The 15,553-nt window shown below is 35.3% G+C and overlaps 2 protein-coding genes across 3 annotated transcripts; both read left to right on the top strand.

Moving 5' to 3' along the window:
• Nucleotides 1–2,159: 2,159 nt before the first annotated feature.
• LOC119829048 (adenosine 3'-phospho 5'-phosphosulfate transporter 1) lies at nucleotides 2,160–7,643 on the top strand. 2 transcript variants are annotated; one of them, XM_038351412.1, is made up of 9 exons: nucleotides 2,160–2,331; nucleotides 3,264–3,374; nucleotides 3,765–3,868; nucleotides 4,399–4,583; nucleotides 5,567–5,791; nucleotides 6,053–6,203; nucleotides 6,462–6,670; nucleotides 6,863–6,988; nucleotides 7,477–7,643. In XM_038351412.1, exons 1-9 carry the CDS (start codon nucleotides 2,309–2,311, stop codon nucleotides 7,618–7,620), a joined length of 1,278 nt encoding a protein of 425 aa, XP_038207340.1. In that variant the 5' UTR covers nucleotides 2,160–2,308; the 3' UTR covers nucleotides 7,621–7,643. The 2 variants fall into 2 exon arrangements, with proteins under 2 accessions (XP_038207340.1, XP_038207339.1); XM_038351411.1 differs by lacking the exon at nucleotides 2,160–2,331 and adding an exon at nucleotides 2,390–2,526.
• Nucleotides 7,644–13,018: 5,375 nt separating this feature from the next.
• LOC119829003 lies at nucleotides 13,019–14,852 on the top strand. The gene is made up of 4 exons (XM_038351350.1): nucleotides 13,019–13,196; nucleotides 13,618–13,644; nucleotides 13,727–13,972; nucleotides 14,577–14,852. The coding sequence occupies exons 1-4, from the start codon at nucleotides 13,149–13,151 to the stop codon at nucleotides 14,712–14,714; spliced, it is 459 nt and encodes a 152-aa protein (XP_038207278.1). The 5' UTR covers nucleotides 13,019–13,148; the 3' UTR covers nucleotides 14,715–14,852.
• The last annotated feature ends 701 nt before the right edge of the window (nucleotides 14,853–15,553 follow it).

A 15,553-nucleotide genomic window follows, 5' to 3' on the forward strand; every position in this document is an offset into this window, starting at 1 on the left:
TAATAAATGTTATTTGCAGTTAACAATTTTCTTTTTTCTTTATTACAATATTTATGGCAAGACTAGGTATATAGCAATGGTTAGATTAGTGCGTGTGTGGATATACCTATGGTGGACAATAGAGTTAAATCTATAAAAGTTTGAATTTATTTTCAAAGATTAACACCATTTTATACAACCTCTAGACTCGAGTTCATGTTTTTATCAAACTCTTTGCTTACCTCTATTCTTAAAACTTAAACGTCAGTCAGGAATAGCACAACCAACGAATCTAACGCATAGCAAAAACCCGCAACAATAACTCGAACATGAAATAACTAAATAAGCATAATGAAGATGAGTCTGCTGCACGCGTTGGCGGCGCTGCTGACTGTGCTGATGCTGGTGGTGCGGCAGCGGCACGCGCTGGCGGCCGTTTGCTCTGTAGGTTATTGAATGAAGTTTCTTGTAGATGAGGAGGAACTTTCTCACTCTATGTAGGCTTATTGAAATTAATTGCCCAGTGGGTAGATTTTTTAAACATGCATTTTAGATTAAAAGAGGTTGATATTTCCAATAGTGCCTTAATGAAAGAGAAGATGAGAAGAAAAAATGCTCTTAATAAATATATTTTTACTGTATACATCACTCTTTTTACAGAGCAGCATAAAACACCGTCAACTTAAACATGAAACACATCAGCTACAAAGCAAGTATTGCCACAAGCAAGCCGTTCCGTCGTGTAAGATGATGCATTGCGCACAGCAGACTTCATTCTTCGAGAGACCCAAGTACAAGAAAGATCCAGAAATAAACATAGACAACGAACAAATTGGACACTGTCCTTGTGAAGATTAAGTTAATTTTACCCGCAAAATAAAATGCCGTAAAATCACAAAAAATATTTTGAAAATGTTTATTAATAGTATAACAATAAATGTTAGAAAATAACAATTTTATTGTAGAGCTTCTTAATGAACATTTTGTCTAAAATGACTTCGGGGCTAAATCTAAAACTGGATAGGAAAATAAGCTGTACCCTCTGGTATAAATTAAAAACACAATTTCAATAAGCTATATGTTAATAACAGCAGTTGCAGTCGGCTCTCTGTTAATATAGTACGAAAACATGTAGACTACGGTATTATGTAAAGAGATCGTACCAACTAAAAGTCGATTCAAAAAATCGTTTTACGGTGTAAGCTACGTAAGTTCACACTTCTTTTTTCTTTTTTCGCAATGCTTTGAAGTCATTATTGAATTAAAGGAAAATTTAAACCCAGCCAATACAACAAAGACAAAGTTGGAATTGATATATATATAATGCATGGATAATAAATATAATAGAAATAAAATACATTAAGAACAAGGCCGAGCTGGTGAATTATATTGTCGTCGTCTCGTTGCAGGAACTAAAAGATATCTGACGTTTTTCTTGTAATAAGGACAGGCTGGCTCATCGCAACCAAGAACTTCAGCTTCATGGATAATATGGCCACCTCCCTGTAGTAATTCGTCTCCTAAAATAAGTCTTCTCGCACAAGCGAGTAAACACGGTCCACACACCGCGACTGCACAAAGTGCAGCTAGGAACTCCAGAAAAAACATTGCTGTATCAAAATCACTCCACATTGTAATTTCGATTATAGATACGCCTCATTAAATCTTCCATGCGTATATTTTCTATCAGCTCAGAAATATGCTTTTATTTGAATGAATGTTAGACCTAGAATGTTATGGGAAGAAAAATATTAAAATTAGGTATAATGAATGAATGTCGGTCTCTATAATATTTTGATTTACTTTTGTCATATTGTGGTCAAATTATTTGATTATGATGAGGCAGTAAAATAAATTCTCTATATTCTAAAATTTTGTTAAAGAATCAATTTAGGTAAATTATTTATGTAATTATTATAAAAATAAGGTATGTAGGTAGCCATATATTAAAATTTTTGTACAATCGTTATTAATAATTTATTCATAATTAAAATTATTATTAATTTTTATATAGTTTTATCAAATATTTATACGATTTTTTTTAATGTAGTTGCAACATTTCAAAGAATGTCAATAAAACTGTCAATTGTTAAATGGCAGTAGTTCGAGTATCACAAAATATGACAAAAATCATTATAATATTTTATGATATATGTTGACAGTTAACACCGGTTGACACTTGACAGTTGACATAAAAACATGTGATGTTTCGAAGATGTAATCTTATTTCGTTAAATAAGTTTTAATTTTAAATTAAACATTGGTTGGATCCTGCTAAAAACGTAATTAAAGTATTTTAATTTAAATCTAAATGTATTAAAAATCAAATATGAAGGGAAAAGTGTTCATTGGGTAAGATAATGTTTATTGTTTGTTTCCTTTTTACAACAAAAATTATTAATAATTGCATAAATTGCAGTATATGAGGTCAATGATACTGTTTACTAAAATTTCGCTACGAACGCAAAGTTTACCGTTATATCGGTAAAATGTTGATTATAATACTTTCAAAATGTTAATTTATTTTAAAAAAGGTGTTTGCAATAAGTAAGTGATGTATTATCTAAAGCATTATCTAGCATTTCTTTGAATTCTTATCAGTGTTGGAATTATGGATGGGCAGGATCAATAGATGAAGCCTATTCAGAAATGAGGGTGAAAATGTATTATGAGATTTTTTTTATCTTACTTCTTCCTTCCTTACTTCTTATTTTATCTTGAAATATAAAATATTCTCATAGTACAAACGATATAGCTTGATTCATATTTTTCTATTTTCTAGCTGTATATCTTTTACTGTAGTCAAATTTCATAATTTTAACATAAAATTACTTACGATTAGTTAATAATAATTTGACTGTTATGTATTAAATTTGCACATTGTATGTATAACTCTACATTGTTACCGTGAAATTATCACACTAGTCACACTAATATTATAAATGTGAAAGTTTGTTTGTTTGGATGTTTGTCCATCAATCACGCTAAAACTACTGAACAGTTTTTGATAAAATGGTATAAAGACAGGGTATGAGCTGACATAAGTGATAGGATACTTTTCAATCTGATTAAATGATCCCTTGGGAAAAATAGGAAGCTTGATATAAGGGCAGAGCCGGGACGAGCGTCTAGTAATAAATAAAACTTTATTGATATTATATATGTGTGACAATTGTCAGAAAATGCAATCAAATTATGTGAATTATTCACAAGTGCATATTTTCCATATCAGTGAAGTGTAAAACGTGAAGTATTATTTATTGAGGTCATGTTATAATGTGCAGGTTGGTGCTAATATTCTGCGTACTGGTGACGTGGCTCTTTGGACATTTTTACCATGAATTATTGGTGGCATATGAACAAAACGGGACTCTTGCACAATCTGAATATTCATGGTAAGAATAAGTAATTGGTATCTAATTAAGCCAGTGATTATAATCAAATTGATTATTGAGTATTTGATAAGAAATAGACGTAGTCTATCAAAAAAGAAACGTGTAATGAAATCATTTTTTTTATTCATTGATTTATTATGTTTAAATATATATTTTTTTCACATTATATAAAACTGTATTTAGATAGAAATGATTTGAATCTGATTCAAGTAAATATTAATATTTTTATTTCACATATTAAAATGTTTGAAGTATTACAGTATAATAAACTATTGCTATTAATAAACATTGACTTCTTTATACAAATCTGTAAATTTATTATTATAATACTTATCATTTGACCTATTTTTAACTTGAATATCTTAAAAATGATAAAATATGATGTTTCAGGGTTTTCCGATTGCTACTGAACTGTTTGGGTTATTCCACAATAGTGCTGCCTGCTTTTATCCTATACAAGTATTTGGAGAGGACCAATTACTTTGATAAAATATGTAAGTAACTTTGGGTATATGGTATACTGTGCATTATCTTTATTGTATATAAAACTTAATCTTATCAAAAATATTTAATCTTTATTGGTTATATGATCTAAGAATATTATAATAGTTAACAAAGTATGCAATATGTATTTTTTTTCAAATTCGATTTTTGTATTTAGAATGGAAATAATATTAGACTACTTAGGCTATTATTTATGAAAATAATGAAATAATAAATTCATACAACTCAATGCATTGGGTATGACAAATTGCATTGTTCATGGTTCATTATAACATAGCTATGAACTAGCCTATGATTTGCTCTCCGTAACTGTAATTTCAATTTAAAAGCATTTCAATTAAATGGAAAAAGCGAATAGTTGTGATATTTTAAACATTTAATTGGCTTTTAGTGTAGTGTAATAATTTTTTTTTAAATATTTGTATTAAGAAAGTAATTATTCATAAATACTTGTATGATATTTTACAGGTATAAACAAGTTTTGAACTTTGAGTTTGAGCTTATATTAATAATTTAACAGCAAACACAACATGGCTATCGCGTATCCTACACGCTTGCTTCGCGGAGCAAAACGAGCGGCTGCCAGAGTCGGTTAAGCTGAAGGAGGAAGGTCAGCATGAGACCCTCGAGCTGGTGTTCTGCTTCTCGGGGCTGATGGCCGCCTACCTGGTGTGGGGGCTGCTGCAGGAGAAGATCATGACACAGGTCCTTATATTGGTTGTTTAAGTGGAGGGAAGTCGCTGAATTGTGATGAGCGATTAAGTTGTTGATTTGCTTTTGAAAGAAAATGCCACATAAAAAATAATACATCTTTAGTTGTTTTGATTGTTTTTCTAATTTGTTAATTAATATTTGAATTTGAGTTTCAGTCGATGATTTTATGGGGTTAGTATTTCCAATAAGAAAATTGAACAAGTTGTAACTAGAATTGTGTATTGTCTTTATCTTTACTTTGACATCAGTAAATAGCAAGTGAAAATTAACCGTCCTTTTTGAATTTATGGTTCAAGCTAAGAGTAATAAGTAAACGCCATAATTTAAAATCAGCGTTGCATAATGCCCACAGGGGTGAGCATAAATAACTTTCGAGTTTGTATGGTAATCGAGAGGAGGAAATTATAGACCGGAAGATGTTAACAAAAAATTCATGATTTGTCTATCTCTATCGACTGATTGTAAAATAAAAAAAAATTGTTTCACAAAAATTCTTGTATTTTCCTCTACGAATAAGTAGAGGGATGGAGCGTAATGCTATACTAAAAATAGAAGGATTGATAATGGCTGTGAAAGGAGAAAAATGTATACAATTTATTTTTACGGAAGAAATCATGATTTATTTTGTGTTATCGTCTTCCAGTTAATGATTATGTCGAAATTTGGGTTGTGGTTGTTATTGTGCTGTTAAAATTAGTTCTTTTTACGCTCGGCAGAGGCGTTTTTAAATTTTCATACCAATAGCTCTCGACGACGATATGACTTTGAAGATAGTTTTTACGCTCGCGCGCAGCTAGTCGATAGTAATCAACCGAAGGTGAAAATCATCGAATAATAAATATTACTTACAAAGAGGATTTGCTATTATTTTCATATTCCTTTGACTTAACGTGGCTCGTTACTCAAACGCAATATGTTGTACCACGTGTACACGTGTGCACGTGGGGGTAACGAGGCGCACGTGCGCGGCGCAGGACTACACACTGCGCGACGGGCGCGTGGTGCGGTTCGCGGACTCGCAGTTCCTGGTGTTCATCAACCGCGCGTCGGCGTGCGCGCTGGCGCTGGCGCGGCTGCGCTGCGCGGGCGCGCCGCTCTTCGCCGCGCCGCTCTACAAGTTCGGCTACTGCTCGCTCTCCAACATCCTCAGCGCCTGGTGCCAGTATGAGGCGCTCAAGTACGTCAGCTTCCCCACGCAGGTCGGTCCCGCTCGCCCCTCCCCACCCTTCCCCCCCGCGCCCCCCTCATTAGAACACTGCCTAATCCAAACTCAATCTTAAACATTTATTTATTCTATAAGACTTATTCTAGAAGTACATTTCATGAATCTTCATAACATAAGAAACGAACTGAAATCAACCGTCTACTGTTCAAAATCTTATGGTCCCTCGAGCCGGAATAATATAAAAGGAAATGCAGTTTTATAGGTTTTCATATATTTAGCGGCGGGTTATCTCTAGGTACTGTCCAAGTCGTGCAAGGTGATCCCGGTGATGCTGATGGGCAAGCTGATCTCGCGCAACACGTACGAGCTGTACGAGTACGCGTCGGCGCTGCTCATCTCCGTCGGCATGGTCATGTTCATGTACGGGAGCCATGATGATTACGCTGGTGAGATATCTCAACAATTTTTTATTCTATCATAATTATTTTATTAACATAAATATCGGTTTTAATAATGACTAATATTGAAATTGTTAAAGTAGAAATAAATATATCTATCGTTGAAGAAAATCAAATAAAACAAAAAAAAATAATATTAAAATAGCAATAGCTACTTTGAATAAAATAAACGGCACTGAATAAAAGGTTTCCACCGTTATTGGCTAGTGTAATATGCAAGTAAACAGCACAAGCGTGTGTGCGCAGCGTCGACAGCGACGTCGGTGTCGGGCGTGTGCCTGCTGGCGCTGTACATGTCGTGCGACAGCTTCACGTCGTCGTGGCAGGGCGCCCTGTTCGCGCGCTACTCGCTGCGCCCGCTGCAGATGATGGGCGCCGTCACGCTCTGCTCCTGCGCGCTCTCCGCCGCCGCGCTGCTGCGCGCCCCCCGCGGGCCCCTGCTGGCGCTGCTGCAGGTGCGCACCCCACACACCCCGCACACCCCGCACGCCCCGCACGCTCTGCTCCTGCGCGCTCTCCGCCGCCGCGCTGCTGCAAGCATACACCAATCCACGCTATGCTCATAGTATTCAAATTAAAACTCAATACAAACATGTATATTAATTAATAAAAGTTTAAATTCTAAAAGAACGTAACGTGGCTTCCAGCACCCGATATTCGTGTCCGACTGCGTGCTGCTGTCGGCCAGCTCGGCGCTGGGGCAGGTGCTCATCTACCGCACCATCGCGCGCTTCGGCGCTGTCGTCTTCACCATCATCATGACGCTCAGACAGGTACATCCCGACCCCACACATCCCACACCGTACGCTTCCTCTTCACACTTCTCATTCACTTTTTCACATGTTAATGTGAATTAACCCCGTCCGTCCTACGTCCCTTGGTCGTACGTCGCCAAATCTATATTTCCATCCATCTTTTTGTTATATTTTTCCTGTCCCGAGCTGGATATTATAAAAAAAGACGGAGAAGAAGAAAAACTTCACTCAATGACGTGCTCTCGTTCGTTGGGTTCGGTAGTTTTTAATGAAATTTACATGTGTATACTTATATAAAATAAATATATACTACTATACTTCTTAAAATTCATATGTTATATTTCATTTGTCACAAAAAGAATCTGTATTACTTGAATAAATAAAATAAATTAAATGAAAAAAAAATCCTCTGTAATTATTTTTGTACATATGTTTTTCATTTATAAATCGATTCACATGTATACGCCTTTACTATAGTCGTATTAATTGCCGTGTCGGTGTTGCAGGCGGTGTCGATCCTGGTGTCGTGCGCGGTGTACGGGCACGCGGTGTCGGCGGGCGGCGCGCTGGGCGTGCTGCTCGTGTTCGCCGCCGTGTTCCTGCGCCTGCACTGCCGCCGCCGCCACAAGCGCGCGCCGCAGCCCGCCTAGCGCGCCGCCCCGCCGCCCCCGCCGCCCCCGTCGCCCCCGCCGCCCTCGTCCCCCCCGCCGCGCACCCTCCTTCTAGACTGTTCTAGAACATTCGAGGCGGTGATCCGGCTGTAAGGGCGACAGCGAGATGCAGCGATGGATCGTTGTAGGGAATTTGACGTAGCGGTGCCGGATTGTTCTCGAACGTTCGGTGTGGGCGCTGCGGCTTTTGCGCGGCGCATTGATTCTAAAACATTCGAAGCGGGAGTGCTCTGCTCAACTGTGCCAGAATGTTCGATGCTTAGGCTTAGAACTATTTCAATCAGCGACTTGGTAGATTCGGGTACCCGGTAGAGCATCTAGTAGTCAATCTGAAAACCTAACAGAATATTTAATCCGGCTCCGTCTCAACCAACAGCGCAGTGCTCCTGTTGTAGAATACTCGCTCTATTCTCTGTGTGATGCAACTTAGTGACAATTTAGAACTTTTAAGATATATAATTAGCACTAGGATAAAAATAAATAAATTTCAAGGCCCAGTCAAACTTAAATCTTTCAAGAACTGACACTGAATGGATATTACGTAGAACATTTACATTTTTAACATACGTACATACAGAATTAAAACAAAATGAAAGTCAGGTTTATAGAAACATTATACAATTTACAGAACAGTATCAAGTGGAATTTTTAGAACTGTTCATTAAGTAACCTTAATCAATAATAAACCTTGTGTAAGATGTCATTAGAAATCCTATAATACACTCATAAATCTTGCTAAAACTAGAACTTGGTGGAATATATTTAGAACTACAAAGAGTGACATTAGAACTTAAGACATTTGTAAATGCAACTATTAGAATATTACTTAGGCAAACATATGACAAAGTTAATTCATATCTAATTTACTATATGTTTTAATTTGTATCCATTCTCTATTGAAAAATGAAAATATTCAAGTTAGTAATACATACATACTTATATATTTTTTTTAATTAGCATGGGACTTCGAATATTTTACATTTGTCCAAAACAAGGCCTAGTGAAATTTATTGGTGCAGACTCGGAATTAAATAAGAACTGACTTACGGATCTTTTGGGAATAAATTCCAATTCACTTAAAATCAACCCCGGGACATAATTGCCAAATAAATTTTTTCTCGAATAATTTAATGAAATGAAATTTTAAATGTACACATATAAATCATAATTATACGTGTATAGTTTTTATTTTTTACTATACTAATACTTCAATTGTATTTCGTGTAGACGAATATCACTCTACTAAAATTTTATAACCCACATTTAATAACAGTATTTTTATTATTGGTAGAATTGAATATTTGACTATTTCAAATATTTGAATGCAATAAAAAAGTTATCCTTTTATAATGTAATTCGGGTAAAACTGTAAATTTAAACAGACAGTTGTTTTTAATAGAATTTTCCTATAACGACTAAACTATATAAGATACATAATATAACCTACAAATAATAAATTAATAACAAAATGTAGTAACTTAGTGTGATGTTTATGAGTTCTAGATGTATATTATCGGTTTGATTTATTGGTATCTACATCTAAATTATAAATCTAGAATTGTTCAAATTCATTTTAACAAGAAATGTCCTATGTATTCCTGTCCTGTTTGTTATCTCTTCAAATTATTGGTGTCTAATTTCAGGAAAAATTGTTATATTTATATCATTTAGATTGAGTTGTACGTTTTTATATTTTAGATCAATATATGATTTATGATGTCAATTCATTATACAGAAGTTAATTATGAAATATATCATAATATATATTATGACTATACATACTGCAATATGTAAATATAATTTAATGATTTAATAATTACTATGTAGTGAATTTTGTTAAATAATATTTTGTTTAGTTATTGAACCGAAAATCTATTAAAAACTTATAAAAATTAGTACTATTATAAACTGTTCATCAAGAGATATAAATGTACGTAATAATTAATTATTATAGCACACCCACCAAACGGCACATTAGAGCAGCTATCATTGTTTATTTTCACTGTGTTTCATCGATAAAGCAAATTGTATCGAGATCTTTCTAAGAAATATCTAATCCATTAGTTAGGAAGAACTGAAACTAAAAATTGAAAAAATATTTCATTTCGTTACATAAAAAAGATGGAAAATATAATATATAAAGTGATAGAAAGAGATCAATAAATTTTATGAAGGTTCACTTCTATCACGTACAGCACAAGCTTAATCTTATTCCGTATTAGACTTAACAGTATCCAGTGTTTAGTGTAATTATAAAATAGAACTATTGTAACAAAGTTACGTAATTTTATGTGTTATTTTCTGTAAATACAGTGTTGTGGGTCTTAGTTGAAAAAAATATACCTACAAGAATGCACAAAAATGTTTTTTATTTATGCATTTTTCATTCCTTTGTTTTAACTACAATATAATTGTAGTAAATTTTTTGTGTGGTAGTCGAGCACGCTTCGACACGAATTGGGCCAGCTCGCACCGGCGAAGTACCACACCCCCACAGAAAATTGGCGTGAAGTGGCATTCTGCTGTCCTTCGTTTGGTGAGTGGGGGAGCCTGGAATTCCATATCCTTTTCCTTACCCTTCCCAGTCCTTTCCTTTATTCCTCTCGCCAATCCTTTCTTAATTCCCAATTTAGTCGGCAATCCATTTCTAAGTAAGGTAAGTAAGGTCTGCGATGGATCTTATGAATCTCTAAATGTTCATTCCCCAATGTCCAATGTCCCACCAGCTCCATTGCCGACAGTGACATAAAAAAATCATGGATCCATGATCAGCCTTTTATAATTATTATCCTTCCATCATTTTTAACCCTGCAGAATAAAATGCGCTGTTAAAATGATAAAAGTAAAAGTTATTGCTAATTATCCTAATCGAACAGTAAAAAATATTCGAAAATGTTCTGTGGAAGGTTCTAATATTTATTTAAATTATGAATAAATAAGCTATCAAAAAATAACATCGATATTGTCAAACTCAATGTTGCTGAAATTTGTTTACTAAGTATTATTTAATTATATTACGAAAACATGTTTTGGCTCTCGAATCCCATCAGTGTGAATAATTACTATGAATTTAAAGAGTTCCAGAACAATCTTTTTTCGAAATCACACCAATAAAGGTAAGATAAAGCATAAACTTGGGAACAAAAGTTATTAAAAAATACTGTTTTAATGTTTCCACAAGTTTCAATATTAGAGGTCTAAAAAATTACCGCTACCTAGTCAAAGAAAAAGATAGTTCCTGGGATTTACCCGCATAGTCCTCGTTTCCGTGGTGTTTCTCCCTGGTGTTTGTCCCTGGACGCAAACTATCTTTTTACCAAATTTCATCCAAGTCGATTTTATGGTTTTAGCGTAAAGAATGGACAAACAGATACTCTTTCCTTTACAATATTAGGATGCATATCTACTTTATTTCTATTATTCTGTTACGCGATAGTTCTTGTTGTAAAGAAAGGCCAAGCCATAATGTGCTGACTAAACTGTGGAAGGGTCGTAGAGAAACATTGATATTGATGAGATCTGAAATTTTCATCCTTAAAAATGTCAAGTGATGTTGGTTGGTTGGGTAGGTTGGATATCATAGTCTTCTTAAGCGAGGGAAGGTTGGATATCATAGTCTGTGTGCTCGTTATTAACTCTGTATATTGTGTTTATGCCATAAAAGTGGGCAGCTGACCTGGTGGTTCGACTGATGACCACCACCCATGAATAAGAGGTAAAGCCTCTACAAATGCGTTGCTCGCTTTTAAGAGGTATGGGATAAGGAAAGGATTGACGACTGAAAAGAAGGAATGAACTGGAAAGGGTGAGGATGGGGAAATGGGCCATCTATAGGAGTTTGTAACATTCCCTTTGTGAGTTGGTATCAAGGCCCATAGTGTAGGGATTCTCACCTAACGGCTTACACTGTGTCCATAGAGCGGATGCTGGCGCATGTGCTGGTAACGTTGGTGGTGGCGCTGGGCATGGCGCCGTGCGTGCTGCAGCGCGCCTGCCCCGCCCGCGCGCCGCATCCTCCGTCCAGTGTCTGCCTGCATCGTATTCCGAACCACAAGTATATCATATGTTTATAAGTATAAAAAAGTTATCAATGTTATAAAACGTTCAAGAAAAAGTGTGATGGCTACGCTATGATGCATATTTTAAACACTCCATGCTATCTATTGAGCATTTATGTTACAGTTTAGACACATATCTCGTCATCGCGTTATAGTTCCTACATGTTGTAGCCTTGTTATTTAGCTTAGTACAGTATTTTCTGTAATATTTCACGTAAATAATCAGCGTCTGCAGTTTGCAAACATTCGATCTGTTGAACTAAAGCTATAGATAATTGCTGTTGGACATGTTAACAATATACTGCAATTAAACTTTTATTTAACCAATGTTTTAGTAGGTGCACCAACCGCAATATGTGAAGGTTTTCACATATTATGAGCCTACGTATAAAAAAAATAAATTTAATCAAATGTTTTATCTTTAGGTCTTCAACACCCAAATGTTCGAAAAAGTGTTGAAGAGTTACTTCACATCTAAATTCCAGTAGATACGACTTCGTTGTAATTCAGTTTAGAAGATATTTCCTGGTAAGTATATAGATAAAAAACGCCACCTTATAATTTTATATATATTATAATTTATCGTCAGAAATTTACGGAATGTGAGAAGCAATATTGATCAAAGCCGTACATTCTTGTTGCGTTGGAAATATTGTTCTAATTAAATAAATTACCGTGTCTATACAAAAACAATTATATCGTTTATTAACGATTACAAGTAAAATTAAACAGAGCCCATGTATTCATGGGCTCTGTTATAATTTTACTTGTATTACACCTAGGCGCAATTCATATAAATGCATAATAAGACAAAGGTATGGCCAGCGAATATTTGGCGGATGATCAAATGTCTCGTCCGCCGATTATTTACAAAATACAACGATTGTTGTCATTTATCACATCCATTGCCCTCCTACCACGAGATTAATTCTTATTAGTACCATAATTTTATTTACTAAATATTTCAGATTAATATTTTTTATTGTTGGCATATTGTAGTAAACTTACATATACGTAGAAACTTGGTATTTGATAATACCTAAAGGAAGAAATACAAATGGCCCACTTAGTTACTGTAATGTTTAAAAAATCTGCCCCTTAACTTCTTATTGTTCCTTTTTGCACAAAGAGTAGAACTTTTTTTGTCTTATTAAAAAACAGCAGTTCAACAAGTTTCATTTTGAACGACCTATTTACCATCACTAACTTTGGGATAAGGTTTACAAAAAATACTCTCCGTTCTCTATAATATTTTAATATCAATAAATTACACGCAAATCACAAATTGCACAAATGGGCGCACATAGTAGGAGGGTGTGCGATGTACGAGCGGGTATATGTGCGCGTGCGGCGGTGCGCGCGCGAGTGCTCCTGCCGACGCTGCTTCGCCTGCCGCTGGCTGCTCTGCTGCTTCTACTGCCGCTGCGCCTGCCACAAGTCCACGGACTGATGGATGCTGTACTGTATCTAGCGATCGCACTCGTTGCGCTGCAACAGGTCTTAATGTTCTATTCATTTGTTTAGGGTCTAATTAGGTGTTTGTCAAGAATCAAGATTATACAAGTAGTATAATTCAAATTTGTCAAATGTATGTATTACGACTTGGTGTGTTACGCATATACTCTCTCTTATATAGTCTTTAGAATGAAAAGGTTAAATTTCGTCCACCGAGCAATATCGTCTCAACTTCGACTAACTATTTTATACCGTATTTTATCTACGGATGCGAATGTACGCCCGCTGCAGGGATTCTAAGATTGTATTTAGTATTGACCTAACTCAAGCTCTGTTTGTCATAGTTGTTAGAACATTACTATAAAGTTGTAATATTTGGACAGTTGGTTGTAGGTCCAAGCTCCATAGTTGATATATATTAGATATTAACATAGTAGATATTAACTTGATTTTTTTTTAACAGGTGGCTGGAGATTGCAAGAATTGCGTTGTAAGTATATTAACATGATTTCCAATTCAATTATAGCGGAGTATACCAATTGTGTGAAAACATTATTAATATATTTTTCTAGTCTTTGGGCAAGGAAGAAAAGGCAATGTTTCGCGCGCACTCCGAAGCGTGTCTCACGGAATCGCATGTGGATCCGAAACTTTTAGAATCCATGCTTCGCGGCCAGCTGGTCGACGACCCGGCGCTCAGGAAGCACGTGTATTGCGTCTTGCTCAAGTGCAAGGTGATAGGGAAGGACGGCAAGATGCAGAAGGCGGCGGTGCTGGGCAAGCTGGCGGCGAGGAGCGATGGACGAAATGTCACCAAGGTTCGACCGGAAAACATAATGGACTAGATTTCTTTAAGAAGCCCTTGGGAATTGTTATACATAAAAATTTAATTGATTATTTACAACCTATTCGGAAAATAATTTCTGAAGGTTTTGCATTAAGTCACTCAATATATTGCAAACATTCTCATGTTAAAACTTAATACCTGTACCTACCTATCTACACACTATATGTAAGTACCTACGTACTACTCTTCGCATAGACGATTAACGTTCACTATGCCCAAAGAACTCTATCCCTCCTAAATTGGAAACTTAATGTATAATTTTTGTTTATTTTGTAGAGGCGTAGAGGTAAGAGTAGATAGAGTTTGTTAATGGTTGATAACTTTAAAATACATTTATTATAATAACACTAGCTGCACCCGGCAAACGCTGTTCTGCCTTACTCTTATCGTTTAGTGGTATGAAAAATAGATGTTAGCCGATTCTCAGACCTACCCAATATGCTTACCAAATTTCAGAGGAATCGGTCAAGCCGTTTCGGAGGAGTATAGAGACTAACATTGTGACACGAGAATTTTATATATAAGACAAGATTATATTCATACGTCACATGACAACGTATAATCATTATTTTTAGGTATTGGAGAGCTGTGCAGACCAACGCGGGGACAACCCAGAAGATCTAGCGTGGAACCTCTTCCGTTGCGGATACGACAAGAAAGCAGTCCTTTTCGACTACATGCCAATAGCCACAGATAACGATAGCACGAGCTAATGATGACGAGATCGTCTAGACACACCTTTATAACAATTAATTTTTTAAACTTAACCAGTGTTGTTTTGATTCATTACATTGTAACTGCTTTTGTTGAGACGTATTTAAATAATTATTCACTACCTATTTATTAAATAAAATTACTTACACCAATGTTGGTTTTATTTAGTTAATTTTTAAATATAAGCATTCGTGCCAAACCGACATGTATGACGACAATGCTATTTATTAATTTAATCATGACTTAATATTCGATCGGTATCTGTGTGTGAATATTCTGTTATATAGACTAAATAACTCGTAATAGTCTGTATAGAAGATGTTATCAGGAAAAATTAAGGCTTACACGATCATATGATGGGTATTTAAAGATATAACTTGAGAAAAAAAAGGAAAGAACTATACATTAAGTACGTGAATCAAATATATTTTACTTTTTACGATTTGAGCGGTGGGAGGAGTATGGATATGGATTATAAGATTATGAGACTGCTCCTATGTTGCTGCTACTGATGTGAGAAAACTGCAAAATGTTTTTATAACATTTGAAACGCACACATAATTTCGATTACTGGGCGATTCCTAGTAGCTAGAAGCAAATGTTTTTGCTTGTAACAAAATATCGAAGTGTTTTGTTTGTGAAAATGTTAAAAGATTTGAATATATAGCGTTTAGTTGTAAATATACTTGTCATTGCTCTCATATAGTCCCATGGAAGGAACCTCCTATTACATCAGTTCGCACTTGGTTGGTTCTGATGCGGTACATCCGCAAATGAAGTCATCGCCCGTAATTGAATGAATGCATTTATTTCAACCTGATACATCTCATTTGAAGGA

Source organism: Zerene cesonia, chromosome 9, assembly GCF_012273895.1.
Source record: "Zerene cesonia ecotype Mississippi chromosome 9, Zerene_cesonia_1.1, whole genome shotgun sequence".
NCBI lineage: Eukaryota > Metazoa > Arthropoda > Insecta > Lepidoptera > Pieridae > Zerene > Zerene cesonia.

What these genes read in the sequence shown, in the direction of transcription:
- LOC119829048 (XM_038351411.1), top strand. Translation starts at nt 2,492, where the DNA reads ATGTTAATTTATTTTAAAAAAGGTGTTTGCAATAA. An exon ending in AGGAGAAGATCATGACACAG is followed by an intron (nt 4,584 to 5,566) that starts GTCCTTATATTG and finishes TGCGCGGCGCAG; the next exon opens with GACTACACACTGCGCGACGG. An exon ending in CCCTGCTGGCGCTGCTGCAG is followed by an intron (nt 6,671 to 6,862) that starts GTGCGCACCCCA and finishes CGTGGCTTCCAG; the next exon opens with CACCCGATATTCGTGTCCGA.
- LOC119829003 (XM_038351350.1), top strand. Translation starts at nt 13,149, where the DNA reads ATGGATGCTGTACTGTATCTAGCGATCGCACTCGTTGCGCTGCAACAG. An exon ending in GAGATTGCAAGAATTGCGTT is followed by an intron (nt 13,645 to 13,726) that starts GTAAGTATATTA and finishes ATATTTTTCTAG; the next exon opens with TCTTTGGGCAAGGAAGAAAA. An exon ending in ATGGACGAAATGTCACCAAG is followed by an intron (nt 13,973 to 14,576) that starts GTTCGACCGGAA and finishes CATTATTTTTAG; the next exon opens with GTATTGGAGAGCTGTGCAGA.